This window comes from Martes martes (genome assembly GCF_963455335.1).
Source record: "Martes martes genome assembly, chromosome: 1".
Lineage (NCBI taxonomy): Eukaryota > Metazoa > Chordata > Mammalia > Carnivora > Mustelidae > Martes > Martes martes.
The window spans coordinates 80,354,179-80,378,353 of NC_137888.1; the positions used below are offsets into that span (position 1 = coordinate 80,354,179).

General features: G+C 43.7%; 1 protein-coding gene across 1 annotated transcript in view; it reads left to right on the forward strand.

The window, feature by feature from the left end:
- Positions 1-2,356: 2,356 nt before the first annotated feature.
- The window catches only part of KCNAB1 (potassium voltage-gated channel subfamily A regulatory beta subunit 1), a gene marked incomplete at its 5' end in the record, with an annotated part of 256,557 nt that continues 234,738 nt past the window's right edge, over positions 2,357-24,175 (forward strand). Inside the window, one exon of the mRNA XM_080806500.1 lies at positions 2,357-2,577. Within this exon, the coding sequence (XP_080662626.1) occupies positions 2,357-2,577 (221 nt within the window). The remainder of the gene's footprint in view (positions 2,578-24,175) is intronic.

Consider the following 24,175-nt stretch of genomic DNA (forward strand, 5'->3'; position numbering starts at 1 on the left):
AAGAACTCCCTCCTGGGAGCCCAGGGTAAGAAGAAGGCCTCATTTGTCCCTTTCCGCAACCCTCGCCCCCCTCTGAAAGTTATTTCTCAACCACTGAACAGTAGGTAGTAGACTTATTTTCTAAAGTCAAGAGTGAGAAGGTCACAAAGGGTCAAGGATGAGCTTCCACAATGTGGAATGCAGGTTAGAAAATGTTGAGATTCATCTCTGGAGTAGGATCCAAAATAAGCTCATAGTCTACTGAAAATTTTTCATTCCTATGACCTAATTTAGCTGGAAAGAAGTGGTCAGACCTGCTTTTTTTTTTTTTTAAACACAGAGCTACAGCCAGAATGTGTGTTCTCCTCACGCTTACCAACCCCTGGGAAGACCACCTCTCCCTTCTCCTGTTCATCAGATTCACGCCTCAGGTGAAGTCCTACTCCTCGATGAGGGCTACCTGGGCATACTATGAGCTCCTTGAGGTCCAGCCTTTGCCTAAGCCAACTTTGTAGCCCAGCAACAAGCGGAGACCAGTATCTGTTAGGGACTCCATAGAAATGTGGGGAATGAATCCAAGAACCTTCTCTAGACTTCTGCAATTACTCTCCTGCTTAACACTAGCATATTTAGTGTCTGTACCGCTCATTGGAACACTGATGCACCTCTGACTTGTTCATTAGCCCCTTTAAGACTGAGTGCCTTGTCCTTCCCACACATTGCCAGTTCCTTGAGGAAAGGGACAGTGCTTCATTTCCCCCCATGTTTCTATTGCCTAGTATGGAGATGGTGCTCACAGATACTGTTGATTGAAGTACTGATCCTTTTTGCTTGGCAGCAATGTCTGTTGGAAACCACAATTAGAAAACTGATTTTGCAGAAGCCATGCTTTTATTGTAAGTGCATCTTCAAAAGGGGTCTGGCTTCTGTGTATTTCAAATGGAGAGATCAAGTGTTATCCGCCAATTGGTGCTTTGCTGTGTTCAATCACATTTATTGAGCAGTTGCTTGGCACCTGACACTGAACCACACAGTGTTTCTGCCTCATGTGGGTTCAAAGTCAAGAGGGGTGTTTTGCTGCCCAGCCCTGACCAGGAATTAGTGTTTGTCAACACCAGCTGGCCCCAGATGACCAGCGGGCACTGTACATGGCTCCAGACACCTGGCCTGGACCTTCTGGGTTGTGATGTGCCCCTGCCGCTTACCTAGTGTAGCCCCCGCTCTGGCTGGTGCGGAAAAGCTGTCTCTTCCCCTATCCTTGGTCTTCCTCTGAGACCCAGAATAGATTTTCCAGCAAGTTAGCTATCTTGATTCGGAAAAACTCTGCGCCGTGTTTTCTCAGGAAACTTCAAACTTAGCGTCTCAAGGAATAACGGCAAAGGGGAAATGAACTCTGACAAGGCTAATAACAGGGATTTCAAGTAGCGTTTTAGGAAGCCAGTCGCAGAGTATTCACGTGTTAATTCACTGGTGTGTTCTGTGGCAGAAGCACCCCCACTCTGCCCTCCCCCAGTTCCAACTGTTGTGCTGCAGTGGGATTTGGTGTGAGTCTGGGCAGACCACCCACCCTCCCCTTTACGAGCTGCCCTCCCGATTCTGTTACAGGCAGAGTCTGGTGAAAGTGATCCTTGCCTACCAGTCGCACAAAGGCGAGCAGCTCTACCAGCCTGCTCCTCCGTGCAGCTGCAAACCGGTGCCAGTGCGGGCTGTGCGCGCCCGGCTTTTCTCCTGAAAATGAGTGGGGAGGGGTCTTGACGAGTCCCGGAGATCTCCGGGAGTGGGGCGGGGAGGGAGCTGACAGCTGGAGGGGCTGGAGGTCGCTGGTCCCCAGGGATCACCTTGCCATTAGCTGCTTCTTGGAGGCTCCGAGTACCAGTCGAGCATCCTGTCTGTGGTCCAGAGGGTGCTGGCGGCGCATCTTGCGGTATGCCTGCGTGGATTTGAGCCATCGCCCAGAGGCGAGCCCGCATTCAGACACGGTGCACCGGCTCGGGCAGGGCTGCGTGCAGTCAGTGCGAGCGCTCCGCTTTAGGCGTCTGCAGAAGCCTCCCGACTGCATGGATTTGGCTAGCTGATCCGCCGAGGTGACTGCCCGGGAAGACTGGCGAGCCTGATCCCACTCCAGCTGCTGTGACAACTTCGGGGCTGGCTGTTTACTTCTCTGGGGGCCCGGGACTCTGTTGGGCACCGCAGTCGCTCCTGGCACTGGCCGGTCTCTGAAGTCGGCCGCGAGGACTCCTCTGACGGCATCCCCAGGAAAGGGGGGGGGGAGCAAGGAGGGGTTAAAAGACAGCAGAAACCCCCCCAGCTGCTCAACCTCCCGTGACTGCTTGTGTTCTGGGGTTCTGAGAGGGACCGCACGCTGCCCGGGGAAGCAATGCAAGTCTCCATAGCCTGCACAGAGCACAATTTGAAGAGCCGGAATGGTGAGGACCGACTTCTGAGCAAGCAGAGCTCCACCGCCCCCAATGTGGTGAACGCAGCCCGGGCCAAATTCCGCACGGTCGCTATCATCGCGCGCAGCCTGGGGACCTTCACCCCTCAGCATCACATTTCTCTCAAAGAGTCCACCGCAAAGCAGACTGGCATGAAATATAGGTATGGATGTCAGATTCCCTCTGCCCGGGCTTTTTGTGTGCTATACAGGTGCAGTGGGGGGCAGTTCATGGGTTTTGAAAAGTGTGACTTAGCCACGGGCGGGTTGCCTAATTTAGAATTCTCCCGTGTCTTGAAAAAAGCTCCTTGGGAGAGGGGAAGCCCGAAGTGGCTGTGCTGTGTGTGTATAGTATTTTTTTTTTTTAAAAGGCAGCCTATTTTGTACATTCTCAGGTGCTGGAAACACCTTAGGGGCTGTATGAATTCCAGTCTGCGCAGAGGAACACAACTGCTGGAAACTGGTATTGAGATCGGGGTAGTTTTTCAACTGCCAGTGTGATGGTCCTGTTTTATGGTGTAGACTGTAGTTTCTGTGATTGTACTACTCAAATTAGTTTCCCATCTAGTACTGCATACTGGTTTATCTTTCAAAAGACCAAGACAACAAATGCTATGCAAGCCCTTAAGGAAGTTTTGTTGCAGGAAGAAACGCCCATTTAAGGTAAATTTAACACTGATGTCTTTGTATCCAAATTACTACTTGAAATAAAATGGAGAACTTTTTGTAAACTAGGAAGAAAAAGTTAATTGTTTTAATGTGAGTTTCCTCATACATTTTTGAGCTCCCTCTTCCTCTAGGCTGTTTTCCATAGTTGGCAACCTTCCTGGTAATAGTTGATGTTCTCCTTAATAAAGAATGACTTAAATTTGATAAGTAGAAAATTTCATTATTCAATTAGGTAACTTCTGCCGTCTCATTCTATCTGCTTTGCACTCAGCCTTCCTGGCTTTATTTCTTTAAACCTACTGTGCTTTTGTCTCAAAGTCTTTACAGATGTAGAGGAGAGAAGCTAATGGCGCATCTTCCAAAAGACTTTGTTTATTTTAGCGTGCAGATAGGATTTTTGTCAATTATTTACATTGAACTAACCCTCATTTTTGTTAGGAACCCTGTTGTAGGATGGAAAGAACTCAATGTGATTAAAATAACGCACACCTGAGACCTCCCATGTGGGGCTTCTGAAAGAGGCATTTAAATCAATTTCTATAGAAGTTACCCTTGCGAAAGTTTCTTTGTGGAGTTACAGGAGGGCTTCTCATTGCAAAGGCACAGAACACTCTTGTTTTGATATATTTCTGAGCCATTAAGAAAGCAAGCCATGGGTGTGGGTTGGGGGGGAGGGGTACCTAAAGCTTTTTGCCCCAACTGCAGTAGGATGTTAGCAGCCTGACTTCAGGCAACTCTGCTTTCCCCAGTATTGCCATGGTGGAGAGTGGGGCCCCACAAGGACAGTTTGCTAACCGAGACTGCAGTCTCAAGTGCACTGGTATTTTGGATGGCTGCTTGTGTGGCCCGTGCCCAGCCCTGCCCCACAGACACTGAGCTGCTCTGCACACACCTGGGGTGCTGCGAGGGGAACAAGCTGCCACATTCATCAGCAGGGTCCAGAGGAAGGCGCCACCTGGAGATAAGGCAGATCCCAGAGGTGACCTGAAGTGTGGCCGCCAGCATTTTAGCAGCACCTTGAGCTTTGAGCTTGAGCACCTTGAGAAGAAATAAAAAGTAGCACCCTTCGTCTCTTGTGGCAGAGTTTCATAGATGTTCATGCAGCATTGTGTTGGAAGAGTTTGGTTTTACGAAGGCAGGAGATTTCCATTAAGGTTTTTCTGGTAATATTCACAGCTGAGCTCAGGTTGGAGAATAATTGCCTGGCTTTACAAAAGCTCAGTGTGCAAGTAAGATTCACTTGGGCATCTTCCATTACTGGCAACTAAGGACAGCTCTTTTCTGACAAAAAAGTTAGCCATCTGTGGTTTTTCAGTTTTCTTTGAGTCATTTGTTGTTTATGGTGACTGGACGAGTTTCTCCACTCCTCTCTTATCCAGAACCATTTTACCTATGACCGGCAGGTGGTTTTGTTGTGTGTGAGTAGGACTTAACCCCTCTCTCCTTCAAATTCCACTCAGAGTGCCTTTAGGTAAGAGATTATAAGATTATGCCAAATGTACACTAAGACTTTTTTAGGGTTGGAGAGAGAGGGGGAGAGAAAGGGAGGGAGGGAGAGAAGGATTAGCTCTATAGTTCATAAAATACGATAGAAATATTTTTATTAGCTGAATTGTCCTTTTTGTTGACCTTAATGTCACTAAAACATCATGTGTGATTGATAACAAATAACAAAAATTAAAAAGTGGCTAATCGTGTTTACAATACCTTTCTCATCCTTAAACCGTTTCTCTAAGCGTAGCTCAATCTGGGATCCGTGAACTCTATAGAAGATTTAAAACAACAACAGGGTCTTTTCATACATCTTTTTCCCAAGGGGAGGGATTCTAGCTTTCATCAGAATCTGAAAATGTCTACTACTCATTTTTCCTTTTTGACAAAAAAGTGTTAGAGTGAAGAATTTTAGTCAACAAATATTTATTGAGCATCTATTCTGTATGAGGAACTCTACTAGAACTGGTTTCACAAAGGTGCAAAAAGCAGACTAGATTTGGGGCTTATATTCAGGTTGGGGAAGCAGACCACAGATAAGAAAATAATAATAATGCTCTATTAGGAGAGATTCTTTGGAAGGCTGTATTTGGAGAGGGTCATGGTCATGCCTGGGCTACCTCAGCTTCTCCATTTTGAGGCTTCCATCTCTGCTTCGGTTTCAGAATTATGGTTGCCTCTTGGAGCATGAGGAATGGTGCCCAGATTGGCCACCTATTTGCCAACCCAAGGACTTTTTTTTAAGGCTCCAACCCTGCTGGGTAAGGTGCTACAACCCTGATAAATGAGTAGAATGCCTTTCACTCATTTAATGCCTTATAATTTTTAAAGCCCCACTCCTATTCTAGCCTGCGATTACCATCCATTAATTAAGAGCTCATGAACTTGGGATTTTAGAAAGAATTAATGTACACTTATGTGGAGCATCTGAATTTTGCAAGAATAAAATACCCAAAGCCACTGTTACCTTCACATTGCCATTGTGCAAAAATCTCTCATAAAGTTAGCTATTGTTTCAAGGCTAAGGATGAAAAAAAAAGTCCACTAGAGAGATCTTCTATTTAAATGCTACTTTCAGCCTGAGAGAACAGGATTCCACCTAACGTTTATCCTGGGGACTATCCTGTATGTAAATAAGACTATTTCATTTCTTACAGTTTTTACACTTGTGCTTTCTTAATATATGAGAGTTTCTTTATTTTAGTTTTGTGTGTTTTTTTAATCTCAGAGTTCATCTGACTGTGTTAGAGTTTGCTGTATACTCTGTACCTATACATGATATATGTAGACACATACAAACTTTTCATCCTATGAAAGCTAAATCATTGAGAATAGAAATTAAATCAGATTTGTTTTGTTGTTGTTGCTTATTTGGTTGGTTGGGGGTCTTTTTTTTTTTTTTTAAGATTTTATTTATTTATTTGACAGCACAAGCCTGGGGAGCAACAGGCAGAGGGAGAGGGAGAAGCAGATTCCCCGCTGAGCAGGGAGACTGACCCGGGGCTCAATCCTAGGACCGTGGGATCATGACCTGAGCTGAAGGAAGATGCTTAACTGACTGAGCCACCCAGGCACCCCAGGTGTCTTTTTTAAAATAACATTTTAAAAGGATCCTACTAGCATTTCATGTGGTCTCAGAGCTTTAGTCATTCAGAATTGAGCACATTTGTATTGATAAGCTACCCACCCCCATTCTAAAATTGTTACTTTAGTCCTAGAACAATTTGAATATTGATGGACCCAATTTCATCTAGAAAAATCTTACCTGTAACCTATATATGCATGTCAATAAAACATTGTGCTGTAATGTCACATAAAACAGGTTTTGAAATCTTATGAGAATCAATATTGTTGAGCAATAATCTTTAAATCCCACTTAAAAAAGTTATTTTTTCCAGTTTTTTTAGGTTAATCATATTTGGCCATTTTTTGTCACCTTAAATTTTTTTTTAAATACTTACAGATTCACAGGAATTTGAAAAATGTAGAAAATTTCTGTGCACCCTTAATGCACTTTTCTCTAGGGGTAACATCTTCTGTAACTATAGTACAATATCAAAACTAGTAAATTGACATTGGTACTATCCACAGAATTTATTCAGATTTTACCAGTTACACATGTATTCATATGTGTGTATGTTTATATGTCTATGTGTTTTTATCACATGTGGAAGTTTGTGTAACCGGTACAGTGAAGAGTCCAAATTATTGCATCACCATGAGGCTTCCTCAGCTACACCTTTATAACCACATCCATCTACCCCTCCAATCCTTAGTCTTTGGCAACCACCACTCTCTGATCTAGCTCCATAATTTTCTTGTTTCAAGAGCATTTATATAAATGGAATCCTACAGTTTATAATCTTTTGGGATTTTTTTTTTTTCACTCAGTGTAATTCTCTTCGGACCTGTCCAAATTGTTGCATGTCTCAATAGTTCATTCCTTTTCTTTTGCTGAGTAGTAGTCCATGGTATGGATATTTTGGTTTGTCCCTTGGTGGATGATTTGTTTAAAAAAATCAGGTCATTGTCATTCTTATTTTTAGCATGCATTAGATAACTTCAGTTTACAGCATTATCCTCAAATTCCTTCCATGCCTTTCAGTAGCTCAGGGAATACAATCCAAACTACCTAACATGGCGCCTGAGCTCCTTCATGGTGTGGCTTCCATCAGTTTTTCCCAGTTGCCACTCTGTTCTCATCTTTCCTCTGATGACCACATACTTCATCAGAAAGAGGACTTGTCATAGTACCCTGAACCTTCTTGTTTTCTTATGCTTCTGTATCCTTTTCCATTCTCATCCTTCTACTCTAGAATTCTCCTACCTCACTTGGTCAGGCACACTCCTATGCATCCTCTAAGACCCTAGCATCACCTTCTCAGTGAAACCTTTCCCTTCTCCACTCTGTGTAGCATTAAGTAAGTGCTCTTTACTGCCTCTGCTGCAACGAATTATTTCTTTTATGGAAATTATTGATTGCATAGTGTTGCTATTATCTGTTTGCATCAGTGTCCTCCCCATTAGTGTGTGAGCGGCTTGAGTTTTGGAGTTTATTCATCACTATAACTCCAGAGTCTAACCTGGCTCTTGGCACGTGGTAACAAGTCAAGAAATGCTTAGAAAATGAATGGCGACACCTGTGGGACGCTATGTTAAATGCTGGGCATACGAAGTGGGATGGTTGTCTCTTGAGTATTTACAGTTTGGTGTGACTAGGTCTACCCAAGAAGGCTTGCATATGTTAGTGGTACAAAGAATAATTCTTGCTGTAGTTTGAGGAGACCTCATTCAGCAGGAGCGCTAGGAGTCAGGGAGCGGTCCCATGAGAAAAGCCAGTGAAGCTTGGTATTGAGGAAGGAGAAACATCAAGATGAGCAGAGAGGAGGAGGAGAAGTGCAGGGCACAGCAGGGGCGGGCAGCACGTCCCAAAGAGTCTGCATGTACTGGTGAGAAGTAATGGGCAGAGGGTTCGCGCAGGGAAGTGGGGGAGAGAGCATCTTGTAGAGGTGAAGAGAGTCAGGTTGTGGCACCTGGGAGGCCAGGGCAACTCATTTAGACATCAGGTAAACTTTAGCATTGGAAGTTGCTGATTTTCGAACAGCTTGTCTGGTTAAAGTTCTGTTAAGAAAGGATTAACCTGGCATTTCCAAAGGGGGGGGGGAATGGAGGGGTTATAAATGTGAGGTAAAGAATTTGTTTAATTCTACAGCATTCTCTATTTTCCTGCAGAGAATCAAGACTATAGGGAAGACTCAGACCCGATGCCTTTCCTATGCCATTCCTTTCACAGCCCCTTTATTAAAGCACACGTGTCCTCTATCGTTCTTTACCTCCCACGAATGGTGGGCAGATTTTGAATCAAAGCAATTGAAGGGAAAGATCAATCTTGTCAGCCCATTACGTAAAAGGCAGTGAGTGTGTGTGTGTGTGTGTGTGTGCGCGCGCGCACACACATATAGGGAAAAGTGGGAGGAAATAGGTGGGCTGAAGAGGGTGGAAGAGAAGAGCCAGCTCTGTGGCTGTGTTTCAAATAGAAATAATTTGATTTCAGTCCAGAAAAGAGAGCAGCTTGTTATTTAGAAAGCCAGTATATATTTATACATATATATGAAGAATGATTATATATATATATATATATATATATATATATATGAAGAATGCCATTGTCATTTCCACTGATACACATGGATGTGGGCTTTCCTCTCTTCCCCAAAGCAAAATGGTGAGAATGGGGAGGTGGAGAAACCTTCCTGAAAATTAGTTGCTGATTCAGTCTCATAGAGTTTATTCCACCTCTGCAAGGCAGTAGTCAGAAGTCTGGCATCCATGGGATGGTGAGAAAATGGTAGGAGGGGAGGCAGCCTCCCGGAAGTTGTTAGGCAAATGCTGTTCCAGTTCCATAGCTCTGTGTGTGTGTGTGTGTGTGTGTTTTGCGTGTGCATGCATACACAGCCCATGCAAGGGAAGGAATCTTTCCAAAGTGTTTCCAGAAACAGTTCACCTTCCAGCTGTAATCTTCAGTTGGGTTGTTGCAGATGAAGTGTCTAACCCCAGTCCACTCACTGCCCCTCTTTGGAAGTACATTCATTTTCTAGAAATCCTTTCTTTAAAAAAAAAAAAAAGTTCTGCAAATACTGGAACTTGTAGTAATTGGAGAAGTGTCTGAGAAGGGGAAAAAACTCCATTACATGCAAAAGGGAAATCAGATTCGTAAATTTGACTTTGAGTTTTCAAATTCATTTCTTCAAACTTATAATTTGTCAGTATATTCACAAACAGAATGGGATTTAGGTCCAGTGAATCAGATCAAAATATAGAACTCTTGTTTGTTTGTTTGTTTGTTTGTTTGTTTTAAATTCAAAACTTCCCTTAGGAGAGAAAACCCCTGCATGAGAAGAATTGAAATCATAAGCATTGCCTCCTGCTTTTCTTTACAGGAATATCAAAGCCATTCTGATAGTCCTCAGCCATGATAAAAAAAAAAAAAAAAGGATTCTGTGCTGGAAATTGATCATTACATGTTTAAAAAATATTTTGGTCACCAGTTTCCCACTCTTTTCAGAACTGAAAAGTAAAAAGTGATAAAGACTAAAGAACTTAAGGCAAAAGTCTTACAAATTTCCATTTCGGTATTGAGAATTTTTAATCCTATGTGATCACTGGAAATAAGTGAGTTAGCAGTGGATATTAGCACTGCAAAACTTGGGATGCCATCTAGTTCAGTCCTATTATTTTATTAAAGATTTTTATTATTTGATAGAGAGAAAGCACAAGTAGACAGAGTGGCAGGCAGAGAGAGAGGGAGAAGCCAACTCCCCGCTGAGCAGGGAACCCGATACTGGGTTCGATCCCAGGACCCTGGGATCATGACCCAAGCCCAAGGCAGCTGCTTAACTGACTGAGCCACCCAGGCGCCCTCAGTCCTGTTATTTTATACAGAATGGCCAGTTCCTTGGTCAGAGTTACTCAATTTGCTGATGAGAGGGCCAAGGTCAAATGCACGTCTCCTGACTTCAGGAGCAGGATTCCTTACACTCCTTCAGCTTCTACCCAGCAGCTGCTGGATATGCCCCATTTTTTCAACTTGGAAAGAAGCACAGTACATAAAATGCTTCCAGAAAGGACAATTCTCTTCTATACATATGCATACTTCGCAGTTGAAACTCTTCTCTAGAAGAAGCAAAGCGCTGCCAGACCAGCTCTCTTCATCTTACAGAGTTGTGAGGACCCCAGAGGGGCCCTGTGGTATGTGTTCTGAAGCTGGACAGAAATTCAGTTGCAGTTGGTAGTGTGCTTAGTGTCAGAGTTTTTAAAGAACTGACGTCTCCGAAAAAGATCTACAAAGCATGGGCACAGATGATAGGACAGTGCTCCATGTCAACCCCGGACATGAAATGCTCATTTGGACATTCAGCGCTGAACACACTTGACTCTCCGCCATGGTTTCTGAGATTGCTTTGAAAGCCTGCTCCTGAGAGTCAGTATCAAAATACATTTAAAAATCCTCATTGCAGGATGATTTTCAGTTACTCAGATTGGAAACCAAAACAGAAGCCCAGCAGCAATTCTTTTTCTTGGAATCGGCAACCAGGGAGGACTCTGAGAGCACGCGCACAGGCCATCTGGTCCAGCCCTCATGAGAAATCTGTCCTGTTTTTCCAATTTGTGCTGTGCAGCAGCTACTTGTAAGGGCCCCTAAAGAAATATTGTGTAATCTCCTTTCACGGCAGTCATGAAAAAAATTTGGCTCTTCTTTCTAAGAATTAGAATCATTCATTGAGGTCTGAAATCTTCCAAGGAAGCAATAAAGTGAGGGTTTTGAGAACTCTTGTCTGTTGCCTGGACCCTAACCATCCAGTCTGGCTGGGAAATGAAGACCGAATGAGGAGCGGGGTAGCAAGGTGGAGTGGTGAGGCAAGCAGAGGCGCCCAGGGGCCTGCTGGATGATCCCAGCCTCCTACTGACACAGGGGGAGGGAAGGGATTCCCTCCCATTCTGAGCCAGCACCTGCTTGCCTGGCTTGACTGTTCTGCTGCTCGATCATCCAAGAGTCAAAAAAAACATTTGACCATGACAAAATTCCTTCTTGCAATCGATCCAGCTCCTTTCCTGGTACACTGGAAGTTTCTTGGCCTGTCCTCTATTGAACAGAAAATGAGCTAGCTATAATTTCCTGTTTTGTAAGTCCTCCCTGTTCTTGAAAGCCATTACTGGGGTGCCTGGGTGTCTCAGTCAGCTAAGCGTCTGCCTTCAGCTCAGGTCATGATCCCGGGGCCCTGGGATCGAGCCCTGCTGAGCAGGGAGCCTTCTTCTCCCTCTCCGCTTGCCCTTCCCCACTGCTTTTGCTCGTGCTCCCTCTCTCTCAAATAAATAAATAAAATCGCAAAAAAAAAAAAAAAATAGAAGAAGAAGAGAGAAATCATTATTAACACCCAGCCGTCTAATTTTCAGGACGGTTCCAGTTTTTTCCTCCTAGATTTCATTTTCTGAATCTCTACCGTGATTATGACTCTTATTGCTATAGCCTCTGTACAATGACTACCTCTCCTTGAAGTCATCCAGAGCTGGAGGCAATTCCATGTAGAGGCCTAGACTTTTCAGGGCAGAACAGCAAGGTCACCTAATAACAAAAACCTGCTGTGTCCCCTTCTTTGCATTTGAGGGCCATGCTTCCTGTTTTTAGGTGGAAAAAAAAATCATTTTTAGCATTTTGAACTCATCTTTGAAAAAACTGCTGTGAAACAGATTTTAAAATTCTAACCCATTAGAATCATGGAGGATGCCAAGACTGATAGGTAGCAACTCTTACAAGAACATTGGCTCTAAAGGTAACAATGCTAACTTAAGTATGAAAAGGGCCAATATGCTATACAGGTTTCAGTGGTAGTTGGGTATCCAAATAGGAAAACAGCTTTTAAGTATGACTAATGTGCCTTTTGATATATACTCTTATAGAGAAGGTTGGTTTTTTTTTTTTTTTTTAATCTTGCAGGTTTAAAGATTAAGGCAAGTGTACAGGACTATTATTATTAAGTAGAAAATTTTTTGTACTGGTAATTAACATCTTCCAAGAGAGTGCCCCTGAAGGGATTCAGCCACAGGAAATTCCAAGCACAGTGTTCTCCATGATGATTTCGTATCTACTAGAAGGCCCATCTGGTTGAACAGAGCTCTTATATAAGAAAAGCAAGCTTTTTCCTGAAGAACATATGCTAATAAAACACACTCTTTTTCATTTCTTTGAAATTAATTCCACTTTAAACTTGGTTTTTATGTTACTGGGTTTTTGTTGCTAGAATCTTTGGCCTGAGACCACAGCAACAAGCTGGTTTATAAAAATCAAGTGTGTAAATAACATGGCTTTACCGAATGCTACTCTTCTCTCAACTCAGGAACCAGCAAAAATTCCTCTGAGGTATTTTGATGGAAATAGGCCTTTTGACTCACCATTACTCCATTTCCGAACTCCACATGCCCAAGCACCATTATGGAGTCTTTGCATTTACCGAAAAGACTGGAAATGCTCAGAAAAACTCTGTGTCTGATTTCGGAGGGTTTTCATCTTGCTGCAGAACATATTTGTCAGTTTTAAAAGAAGATCTAGGAACTACTTAAAATAGTGGGAGTGGGGAAATTTGTGGTCTGATGTACAACTTCTCTCTCAACAATGGCTTCTTTTTCATTTGCAAAGCAGTTTCAGATTTCAGTTTCCCTCAAATATGGTTTCTCCAAAAGCCATCTTTTGAAATCAGGAAGCTCTGATCTTAGTTTCCAAAAGCACAGGCTTACTCCTTACCCAGAGAAGCAGGTGTATGCTTGCCTGAGGACTTCAGATTCCAGCAGCTTTTCCCCACAGGCGTAACAAGACCTCTGTGGTCCTATTTCCAAAAGAGCAGTAACCTTGAAGGGAAACAGTATGTATACTTAGGAAGCAAAGCAGGACACTTCCTCATACATTCACTTCCTATTGCCACTGCAACAAATGACCGCGAGTTGGTATCTGCCCATAGAGATTTATTCCCTCACAGTTCTGGGAGTCAGAAGTCCAAGACCAAGATGAAGGTATCAGGAAGGCCCTGTTCCTTCTGGAGACTTCGAGGTAGAAATTCATTCCTTTGGCTTCTCGAAAAACCTTGCATTTCGTACTTTGTGGCTCCTTCCTTCGTGTTCGAAGCACATCTTTCCACTTCCGGTTCTGTTTCCACATCTCCCTTTTTCTCACTTTGATCCCCTTGCCTTCTTCCTGTAAGGACGCCTTTGATAACACTGGGTCCATCTGGCAAATCCAGGATAATCTCCCCATCTCAAAATCTTGAAGTTAATCACCTCTGCAAGGTCCCCTTTATGCCCTAGGGTAGCCTATTTGTGGGTTTCAGAAATTAGGGCCTGAACCTCTTTCAGGGGCTGTTGCATGGCCTGCCATACCTGTGATGCTCCTATGTTATGTCAGAGAGGGGAGAGTTAGAGGAGCCCAAAGCATCAGACATTACATCCTCTCCGCTTTCTCTAGTATCTAAGACTGAAGCAAGACAGTGACAGGAATAATGAGGTCATTGAAAATGCAGGGCACTGAGGATTTTGTCTGTGTAAGGCTACAGCTTAGGTTTTTAATCAGAATAAAAATTCCTATGTGCAGAGTAGAGGAGCTCCAGTGTGAAAAAAGTTTAAACCCTCTTATCTCGGCCTGGGCATTTACTATCTTGGCTGTAATTGCTCAAGTCTGCCCTGCCTGTTGGGCCCTTCAAGGTAGCACCTACTGGAAATAAACCTTTTTACCTTTTTTTTTTCCCTTCCAAGATCTAAGTATAAGTTAGAAGATTTGGTGGCAGACATTGATAGAAAAATCAATGGATGGCCATAAAGATGAAGCTGTAATTAAAATTGCTGTGGCTCCAAAAAAATATTATCTGCATCCAGATTTCTTAACTAAGCCATGAGCTGTGAATCTTAATCCATCCTAGTACCTGGGGTGGTGGGAGCTATAGCCTTGAGCCTTTCTTCTTGATGGGCCAGTGCACCTCTGAGGCTTTGTGCATGCCCTCTAACAGTATTTGACCTTTAACTTAACCCTTTCATAAAACTCAGGCTGGTCCTGCCTCTTGAATGATGTGGGGGTGGAAAGGAGATCTTTCTTGTGGGGATGTGAAATTCTTCTTCTGAACCCTTCTGTGAAATATTTTTCTCTTGAAGCCGTTAGTTTGGCCAGTCATTTTAATTGAGTCTTTCACGGTCAGACAGTGTGTTTCCCGGAGGCTGCAAGGGAAGCCATGCTTGAGTAAGCGGGAAGTGAGGAAGTGACCCCTTGGGGACCTTGCTGGTCGGGGACTGCGCCACCGCCCTGAACTCTAGAGCTGGCTGCAAGGCACGCATTAGAATGCTGTGCTGGAGGAGGAATGGGAAGGTACTGCTGTAGAATCCCTCCCGGGGCTGGACAACTCCACGTGCACATTCAACCCCGTGCTATCCCCTTTCTGTAGATGTGAGAGTGTACTTAGAGCCCCCAGTGAACACCCAGCCCCACTAGTAGTACTCGAGAGCAGGAGGGGGAAGAGGCTGACCTATCTTGGCTGTCCCCCAGATTATCACCAACATGGTCCTTATTCTAACCTGGAGGAAAACTTTTCCTAATACAAAGAGAACAATGACAACATTGGTGAATGTTGACTGAAGAAATGAAAACTAAAACAAGCTGAAGTCTGTATATTTATTCCACTAATGAACTCTGCCTGGTTCCAGGTCATCGATGACCCCTAAGGAAGCAAATATAAGTTTAACAAGTGTACTGCTTCAGCTTCATTTCTTCTTGGCGGGGAGGCAAGGCTGTTGCCTGATAAGACCATGGATCAAAGTATTTGACCTTTAACGATGATTAGTTTTAGCAATAGAAATATTCGTAAAAAGTTTATAGTTTTTCTTGTTGGTTGTTTTTGCTAAGGATATTAGCAGAACGTAATCACTTGATAGTTTGAGATGGAAATGTTTTGGGGACAGGGTTTGACAGAGACAAACACCGATCATTATCGGAATGCCCGAATAACACTCTATGTCGCTAAAATCTTTGTTGATTGTCTCATGTAAACATTTTAACCAAGGTGTTGGGTTAATATCATTTATTATCTTCGAGGAAAAGTTTGAAGGGGGTGAGAGGTGGTGTTATATCCTTTTTCAATTACAGCAACTGAGGCACAAAAACAAAACCTAATGATATATTGTGTCATCTGAAATATCAGAATTTTGGTTTCAATGTTAAGTTCAGACAGCTTCTGGCCAATTTTTCCTTTTACTGACCAGCATATATTTATGCCAATGGTGACTCAGAACAAAAAGAAACCTAACATTGGCAAGTGACATTTCTGGACAAGGCCCTGTTTTCCCTTGTTGGCAAGAGGCTATGGAAGGGTCCAGGTGCTGGGTAGCCTCCATTGTTACTCTGCCCAGAAAACCAGGGCAGAGACAGAGCTAGAGTAGTATAGTGGTACTAAGAGTGTCTACTCAAGGTCAGGGATGATCCCAGAATCCATAGGCTGATGGGAAGTTCAGAGATTATATGTTTTTTTTTTTTATTTTGGCATATCATGCTATTAGAAATCTGTCTTGAGTGGGAATAAGTACATCTTCAGGTATTAGTAGGTAAAGTTATATGTGGCTCAAAGAGGAAACAGATATTTTCTAGTTGATTTCTTTGATAGATATTTGTCATACGTATTTAGCCCAGCAAGGGGTGTGTTTGTGTGTGTGTGTGTGTGTGTGTGTGTGTGTTTAAGGTGCAAACGCAAAACATGGATAGTAGCAGTGAATGGCTTCATGGTATTGTAGTGAAGGCTTCTATAACACTCATTTACCCAGCCTTGTCTTCACTAGCAAATTAGTTAAATTCTGTGTGCCCTAGTATCTGTAAGATGGACCTGGTAATCCTTTATGGGGTTCTTTGAAGGACTATGATGGATACCCATTATTATCCATCATAAATTGTCAATATCACTAACAGAATAGATGAAGCCCTAAAGCATATGGTGATATCATTGCAATAGGTCTTTTTTGAAAGTTCGTTTGTTTTTGCTTTATAAAAAACAAATGAACTTTAGAACGTTCATATTTTAACTCTCCCCAGTGCTAGCACAATGTCTCGCTTGTTGTAGGTGAGCAATGAGAGCTTGTTGGATGGGTGATTGGGTGCATAAATAATTCAGTTTTCATAAGCTTCAAAGGTATCCATGGAATTGTATGATAATATAACCCTCTTGGCTTCCAGCGCAGGCTTTATTCTTTACCAGACTTGTCCTCTTCACGGTCATGATGAGTTTTCTTTCCTTCGGTGGCCAGAATTCTTCCTGTCTGCTTTTGACCTTGGCTGCTGGAAAGTCTGACCTATGTTTGCTGGTTTCTGTTATATCTACTTACACCCAGCCTCATGCAGAAAAGAACGTGAGGTGATTCCCCAAACTGCATGGATTACAGGAAAGAAAACTAAAAAGACAGGGTTACGACAGGAAATGACATTTGTCTCATCCAGACCTTAAAGCGTGCACACAGCCTTGAGAAGCATCTGTTGCCCATTCACTGTGTTGTTCTAAAAGACAAAAGTGTAGCTGTGTGCAGGGTCCTGGGGAGGTTGGTAGCAGGACTGCCCGAGTTTTTGTTTTTGTTGCTTTTCTGCTTAGAATGTGAGTCTGTGTAAGATGGTCATTCTTGAGTTATTACTTGATCCTTTCCAAAGAAGGGGGCATTGAAAATGAGGTCGTTTATAAAACTCTATTCCTTATCGTAGGAAACAGTTGAAGTCATAAAAAGAGACTACCTGGGGCACCTGGGTGGCTCAGTGGGTTAAGCCTCTGCCTTCGGCTCAGGTCATGATCTCAGGGTCCTGGGATCGAGCCCCACATCGGGCTCTCTGCCCGGCAGGGAGCCTGCTTCCCCCTCTCTCTCTGTCTGACTCTGCCTACTCGTGATCTCTCTCTCTCTGTCAAATAAATAATAAAATCATAAAAAAAAAAGAGACTACCTGCATGCAAACTTTACTTTGGAAGCAAATTATTTTTATTCATAAATAATACAGGTTCATATTGGTCAATTAAAATTGGTGATATAACAATTCCCAAACTCCTTCTGTGACTTGGGTTTTGAACAGAACATGATATGCAAATGGAGCTGGTAGAGTTTCCTCCTCGAGGAACATCTGGTCACTCTGGCCTTTTCTCAATGACTGCAGGGGGCCGGGGGCCTGAATTCCCCAAGGACCCAGGCAGCAGGACAACTTGATACCCCAAGCCCAGACCAGGTCCCTCCAGCCCACACTGAGCTACACAGAGAAGGGATCTTCTGGTTTGGTGGCCGTGGGGACAGCTGAGGAGAGACCATTTAAAAATATCAATATATGTGGTTTCTCCCTGCACCTCTGCAGTGTTTTCTTTGTTCAAGCAAGTAGCTTATGCTTTCTTATTTGTAGAAAGTGTGTTTTTTGTTTTCAAAAGCTCAGGCTGTTTGAGGAGAGGCGGGTCTGAGAGAAAAGGCATTTCCCAGATTAAGCTGAGATTCTGCTGGATGGGAGAGTCAGTGGGAGGTCTGTGGCCCCATGAGCCTTGGTCCCTGATAGCATCCAAAGAATATGATAGTATTTCACAGGGAATGGTATCAGAGAGCCTGGATGCCCTGCCAGGGGATCTCTGAAACTCCCTGTGTTGCTTGAAGGTAGCTTAGCCAACTGTCATGTAGTCTGGGACAAAGGCTGTCTCTGGGGTAAAGTGGACAGATGAGCAAGAGTAGGGTGATTCCTTGGTGCCCTGGGGGCATAAGACCATGGGACTGATGGCAACCCCAGCAGCATGGAGGGGGCAAAGAGAGAGTCAGTATTGTCTGAAAGTTAAATTTCCTGTCAGCATGGTGGGTGGGCTCCCTGAGTTGAAATTAATTTATAGAAAAATTTTGATATGCTTTATTTCTTGAATACTTGAGTTTATGGCCTAGACTTCTTACCTGCTTCATGTGCATTTTGGAAGGTGTACAAGTTGGGGAGGAAGGGCGCTCTAGGCATCATTTCAAGATGGGAAATCAGCCAACCAAAGAGGGATGAAGAAGAGGATAAATGCTTCACGCTAAAGAGACAGGAGTCCCCAGGCTTAGCCATGCAGAGACTACATATATTTGTCTTAAGAACAAGAGAAGTTATTTTTACAGAAATGGGAGACTTTATTTGAATTTTCTCATCATTTCTTTTTGTTTTGCCTTCAAAACAATAGAAATTATTTATTTGGTTAAAACTTCCTCTTACCAGCACACTTATTCCTCAAAAGAATGATTAAATGGTCTCCACTTTGATTTAGAACAAGAGAGAGTGTGATTAAAATTGAAGCTGAGTTTTGTAGTGCATAGCTGAGTATAAAGAGGAAATTAAAGGCTCGGAAGTCATCCTGAACTGAGGCCAAAGAAAGTGCAGACATATAAGAAAGACAGGGCAACCCCATCTTAGGGAGCCTGTTGACTGACCACAGCAACGCCATCTTGGGGAGACTTTTGACTGACCACATTATTACTAAACCCTCATGCAGTATTCTAATCACAATGTAGCAGGAGTTCATGGGCAGATCTGTCTCATTATTAAACTATTGCCCTTAAAGCTATTTCACATTTAATTATGGTTATTCAGAATGGAGTAGGGGCTGTATAGAATAAATCCTAGCAGAGCATCATGCTCATTTATATGGCTTCTTAACTATCAAGGTTGATAGGATTTCTAAGGAATGGATTCATTCAACAAACACTTCCTGAGCACCCACTCTGTGCCGGGCACCGTTCTGAGTGTTGAGCATCAAGGGGTGAATAAAACAGTCTTTGCCTTTAAAAAGCTTATATTTTAGAATAGGGAAAGAGAGAAACAAACAAAAATGTTTAGCAGATCAGGAGAAGATACCTGCTGTGAAGATAAGCAGGGCAAGGGACAGAAAGTCCTAGAGAGTGCTATTTAAAGAGAGGGACAGGGATGTTTTTTGAAAACTTTTCATCGTGGGCTGGAAGAGGGTGAGAGAGCAAGCCTTCTGAGTATTTGGGGGAAGATCAATCCAGACAGAGGAAACAGCAAGTTCAAAGGCCCTGGGTGTACTTGCTGCATCTGAAAACAGTTATGAGTCCAATGAGGTTGAGATGGGGCCAGGGAAGGAGAACGGCAGCCAGGAACCAGATCTGGAGGATCTGGTGAGGGTGTTGGTTTAATTCTGAGTGAGATGGAGCCACTGTAGGATTTTGAACTGAGGAGTGACAAGATCTGTTGAAGACTTTGTAGGGATTGCTCAGATATCTCACCATAGGCATACACGTGCAAGTCAAAGGGCCAATCAGATGGTACAGTCAGGAGAAGGTGACTTGAACGGGGAAGACAGTGATAGAAGTGAGAAATGGTCAGATCTCGGGTAGACAGGTCTGTGGTGTTAATGACGAAGTTCTTGCCTGTGGAGCTTCTGAGCTGGGGCTGTGTGCCCTCGTGGCTAGTCTTGTCTGAATCCAGCGCTGCCACTTATCATGTCTTTGATGCTGGGTTAGATTTTCCTCAGTAAAATGTAGGTGGTGATGGTATCTGTCTTCCAGGTTGTCAAGAAGATTAAATAAAGGCCCCAGAACACTGATCTTAATAGCTCAACATTTTAATTACATCATGTTCGTGTTAGGAAATATCTTAAGATCAACATCAAGAGTGACTCTAGTCCTGTTTCTTTGTTCTGAATAGCTATTACTAAACGGATGGTACGTTTGCAATTGATAATTTAGGATATACTGTATATCAATGTGAAAAATGAGAATGTGCATATATCCTGAGGATTTATTGGTATTAGCTTTCAGATTTTTACTAAAAGATGTTTCTCCCTCTTAGCTAGAGATCCATTCCTTATTTATCCTTATTTTTTCCCCTTTCGAAGAGAGAAAATAATACCCACCAACTCCCCTTCGTTAAAATTTCAGAAGTGAAATTTCTATCATTTCAAACATTTCTTCTGGAATGCTGACAATTTACTTTCTCCTCGCATTACCTAATTCTCTCTGGCCCTATACTGAGTCAAATAATAAGTCATTTTTAAAATAAAAGACAAGCATTCAATCATATAAATGTTTTATTTTCCTGATACTAGAAATCTGGATTATCGTTCTGGATTGCTTGGGGTTTTGATGGATGGAAACTATTTTGAGTGTCACATGGACACAGCCTTTTAGGCCAGAATAAGACCACAGTACTCTTCACCACTGAGGAGCTGGCCTCTCAGGTTCGATGTGGCAGTGGCAGCCGCCTCAGATTGCCACAGTACAGGCTCCTGGGGTCTGTCACTCATGTTGTCCTCCATCAAGTCAACAAACCTTTATTTAGTCCCTATTATGTGCAGAGCCCTCTGGTAGAGTCTGTGCATAAAGCAGAAGAAATATTGAATACTATACAATGAATTGAGAATAATGGAAGTAATGTAAAATAGATTGCTCAGTAGAATTATAAAACTATATCAAGTTGAATGCTATTAACTGTGGATCCCAACTCACCTAATCCTTATGGTCAGCATCAGAGAAGGAAGAGGTAGCTGACTTGTGCTCACAAGAAGAGGAGCAGGGAGAAGCCTGGCAGCCCCTGAGTCTTCCACCTGTCTTTGTGGTTAACCTGATTATCAAGGTCACAAGCCAGGGAAGGCAGGGGCAGAAGACTAGGGCCTTCCAATTCCAGGAGATAGCAAGAAAGTCAGGTGTCTAATGCAAAGTTTCCCATTGCTTAGGGAATGAAACTAGTCCTGTACAGATGACTGCCCAGTACCACTTCCTGCAGGGCATGCTAAGAGCTGGATTTCAGCAGAACCAGCCCTGACACTATCTCTATTACCCACTCCCCTCAAATGAATAGGGAGAGGCTCCATGGGGAGACAATGAAAGGTCTCCTTGTGGAGTAGGGCAGTGTTCTTCCTCCTTTCACCAATACCCTACAAGGGAATGAGGTATATCTCCTCCCACCCCCAAAACAGGAGTGAGACTTCAGGAAAATCACTCATAATTCTGTCATAACTATCCACCATCCCCCAAAACAAGGTGAAGGATGCCATCCTGATAATTCTTAAGCCACTGGCAACTGCCAGTGCGTGGAGGAAGAGTCTGGGGGGAAGATGGCTGGTGCCACATGGGGCAAGGGCTTGAGGAAGTATGAAGAAATGAAGGTAGAATCTAGTTGGTTCTGCAGGCCCTGGAAATTGAGGCCAAATAGATAAGACTGCAGGCTGTGGAGTTCTCGGTGGTGCCGGGGTTAAACATCGGTGGAGTTGGTAAGACGCTATCAGCTGAGGGTTGACACACTAATCTCATAAATGGATCACACATTCTGAGCTCCAAGAACACAAGCCAGGGCAGCAGCTAGGCTCCAGATTTGGAATGGACCAGAACTCTCCATAAAGGAGAAGAGCAAGGAGATGTTTCTCTCTCTTTTTCCCACATTTTCCTGGACCAACACCAGAAGAAGCATGTAAGGAAGAGAGGGAGGGGTGTCTGAGGGGCAGGGGGCCCTGTCTTCCTCCATTCTCATGTGCCAGTAGTATCTTGACTAGGGTAGAGTCAGGGATGGGAAGAGAAGAGAGTGAATTAGATATGAGGTTGACATTTAAAAGGGAAGAGGGCTCAGTCTGAGAAAGTGTTTTAAGAAAAGCAAATGAGAAGGTATGAAATGGAGGCAACATCTCCTCGGTGGAAGGCTCCGTCTGGTGGGAAAGGGAGGTTCAAGTAGTTGAAAGCAGTGAGTGGGAAAAATCAAACTGACCGGTGTTTATAACCCAGTGAGATGAGGTAAGGGTCTATAATGTAGGCAGGAAGGGAAGGGAAAGGTCAGTCCTGACCAGAGAGTTAGCAACATGGCGTCGAAGAGAAGGGGGAGCTTAAATCCTACTGCTGAAGGCTAAGCCGCTGATGAGTGCATGGGGAGAGCAGGTGAGCCTTGCAGGTGCTGAGGGGCCCAGCCTGGAGGACTACAGCCCTGGAGACTGTGACTAGCCAGCGCATGCGCAGCGGGCCTGGTGCAGCGGCGTCCCTAGCTCCCGGATGAGGAGCTGGCGTATGGCCCGGAAGACAGCCAGTGGTCATTGCATTTCCTTTTGCGTTAAGTAGTGTGACCAGAAGGGAGCGTTAGGAAGAAGACTGGTCCGTGCAAGAGAGAAGATGAAAAGATGCTCCTTGGGAAGTTATTCTAACACCATGGGCGAGGCAGAGGGACTCAGAAGCACGACTCTCCCTTGTTATCATGCTGTCATTCAGTTCCTTTTATTGACTATAAATTATGCAGTTGTGCCCTGAGTCCCTTCCCGTAAGCATTTAAGGATTCACTGGGTAAAGAGCTGAGGACCTGAAGCTCTGCAGCCTGTTTATAGTTACCCATTCAGAAGCGGAGGCTCCGTGTCCTCACACGTGCAGTAATCCGCCTTGGAGCACCCCTCCCGTCACGTGTTTTATTTATGCTACCTACTTTCCTCCTGTTATCTGTAATTTTAAACGGCTCTATGCGCCCCCCCCCGAAATGCATTAGTAACTATGGCAACATGATGCTATTAGAATGGGCAGAGCTTAGTGACATGCATAATTGGAGCATTCAAGTGGTTTTATGTGACAGCTGGCAGTGTGGATTTGTTTGTTGAGGAGGGCAAGTGACAGGTTTTGTGACCCCATACATGTAGAACACCACCTCTGCTAGACCGTGTGCATATTACACTTAAACAGAAGATAGGGGTACATCGTCCCCTTGAAGACCAGTTCCCAGAGGTCTCAAATAGCATGGAAAGGGCACTATTGAGAGGAAGAGAAAGAAGGAAACTTTTACTATGCTAAATAAATAAAATGCCCCCAAAGCGTGTATGTTGTGGAAATATCCCATATCTCCCAAGAGGGAGCAGAGATCTATGTTTATCTGACCCAGACTCGAAGGAAATAGGATGATTATCGCGAGCTTGGAGGGTGAGGATAACGACTCACTTGTCTGTCTCCTCACAGTCTGTGGAAATTTCTCTCAGGGAAGGGGAATGTCAGCATCTGCCTTCTCTGACAGAAATGGCCACCAGCCTGACTCCAGCCAGAATGAGCCCTGAAGCCTTCACTCACATTGTGACCATTCCTCTCCCTGCCCCCAGGTCTCCTTAAGCCTTCACCCTACCCAGTACCTCTGACTGGCTTCTTTTGTTTCATGTTTCTATTTCCTAGGAAATATTGACTCTTTTCCACTTCCACAGCATCAGTAGCAAACAACATTAGCTCAAATCCATGTGTTCAAATGTAATTCAATAGAAGATGTTAAGCGAATTCTGATTAATGGTCGACACGTGTGACAAGGGTATGTGTCTTATTAATTTATTGACTACATTTGCTGGGTTCAATATTAAGATGTACTGGGGAAAAAATCCATGTGTTTGCTAAGGCATTTCCTCTCTCCCCTATTTTATTGGCTATGGCAGTAAGCTGAATATGGGCCCCAAAGATACCCGATCCTAATCACTGGAACCTGTGAATGTTACCTTATGTGGCAAAAAGGACTACAGATGTGAGTAAGTTAAGGATCTTGAGATGGATAGATTATCCGGGATTATCTGAGTGGGTCTTACATGTAATCACAAGTATCCTCACCAGGGAGTGGCACAGAAGGGTCAGGCAGAGGCAGTCCGTGACAGAGGAGATAGGAGATTGGAAATGTTACGCTGCCGACCTTGGGACTCGAGGACAGGGCAGAGAGCCAATGAATGAAAGAAACCACGGAAGCCAGAAAAGGCAAGGAGTTAGATTCTCTCCTAGAGCTTCCAGAAGGGACCAGCTCTGTCTGCGCCTTGACTTTTGCTCAGTGAAACTGATTTGGCACTTCTGCCTTCCAGCAGTACATGAGAATAAGTTTATGTCGTTTCCGGACAGTAAGTTTGTGGTAATTTATGACAGCAGCAATAGGAAATTAATACCACTTCCTACTAAGCTAAAACCAGGAAAATGGAGAGGAATCATCCATTTCAGTGACCAGAATGTGCAAACAGCGTTCTCTGTGAGCATTGCCTGACTGAAGGGGTAACGATTTAAGCTCCAAGCCCCCTTCTTCAAAAAGCCTTTGTTTCCCATCTGTTC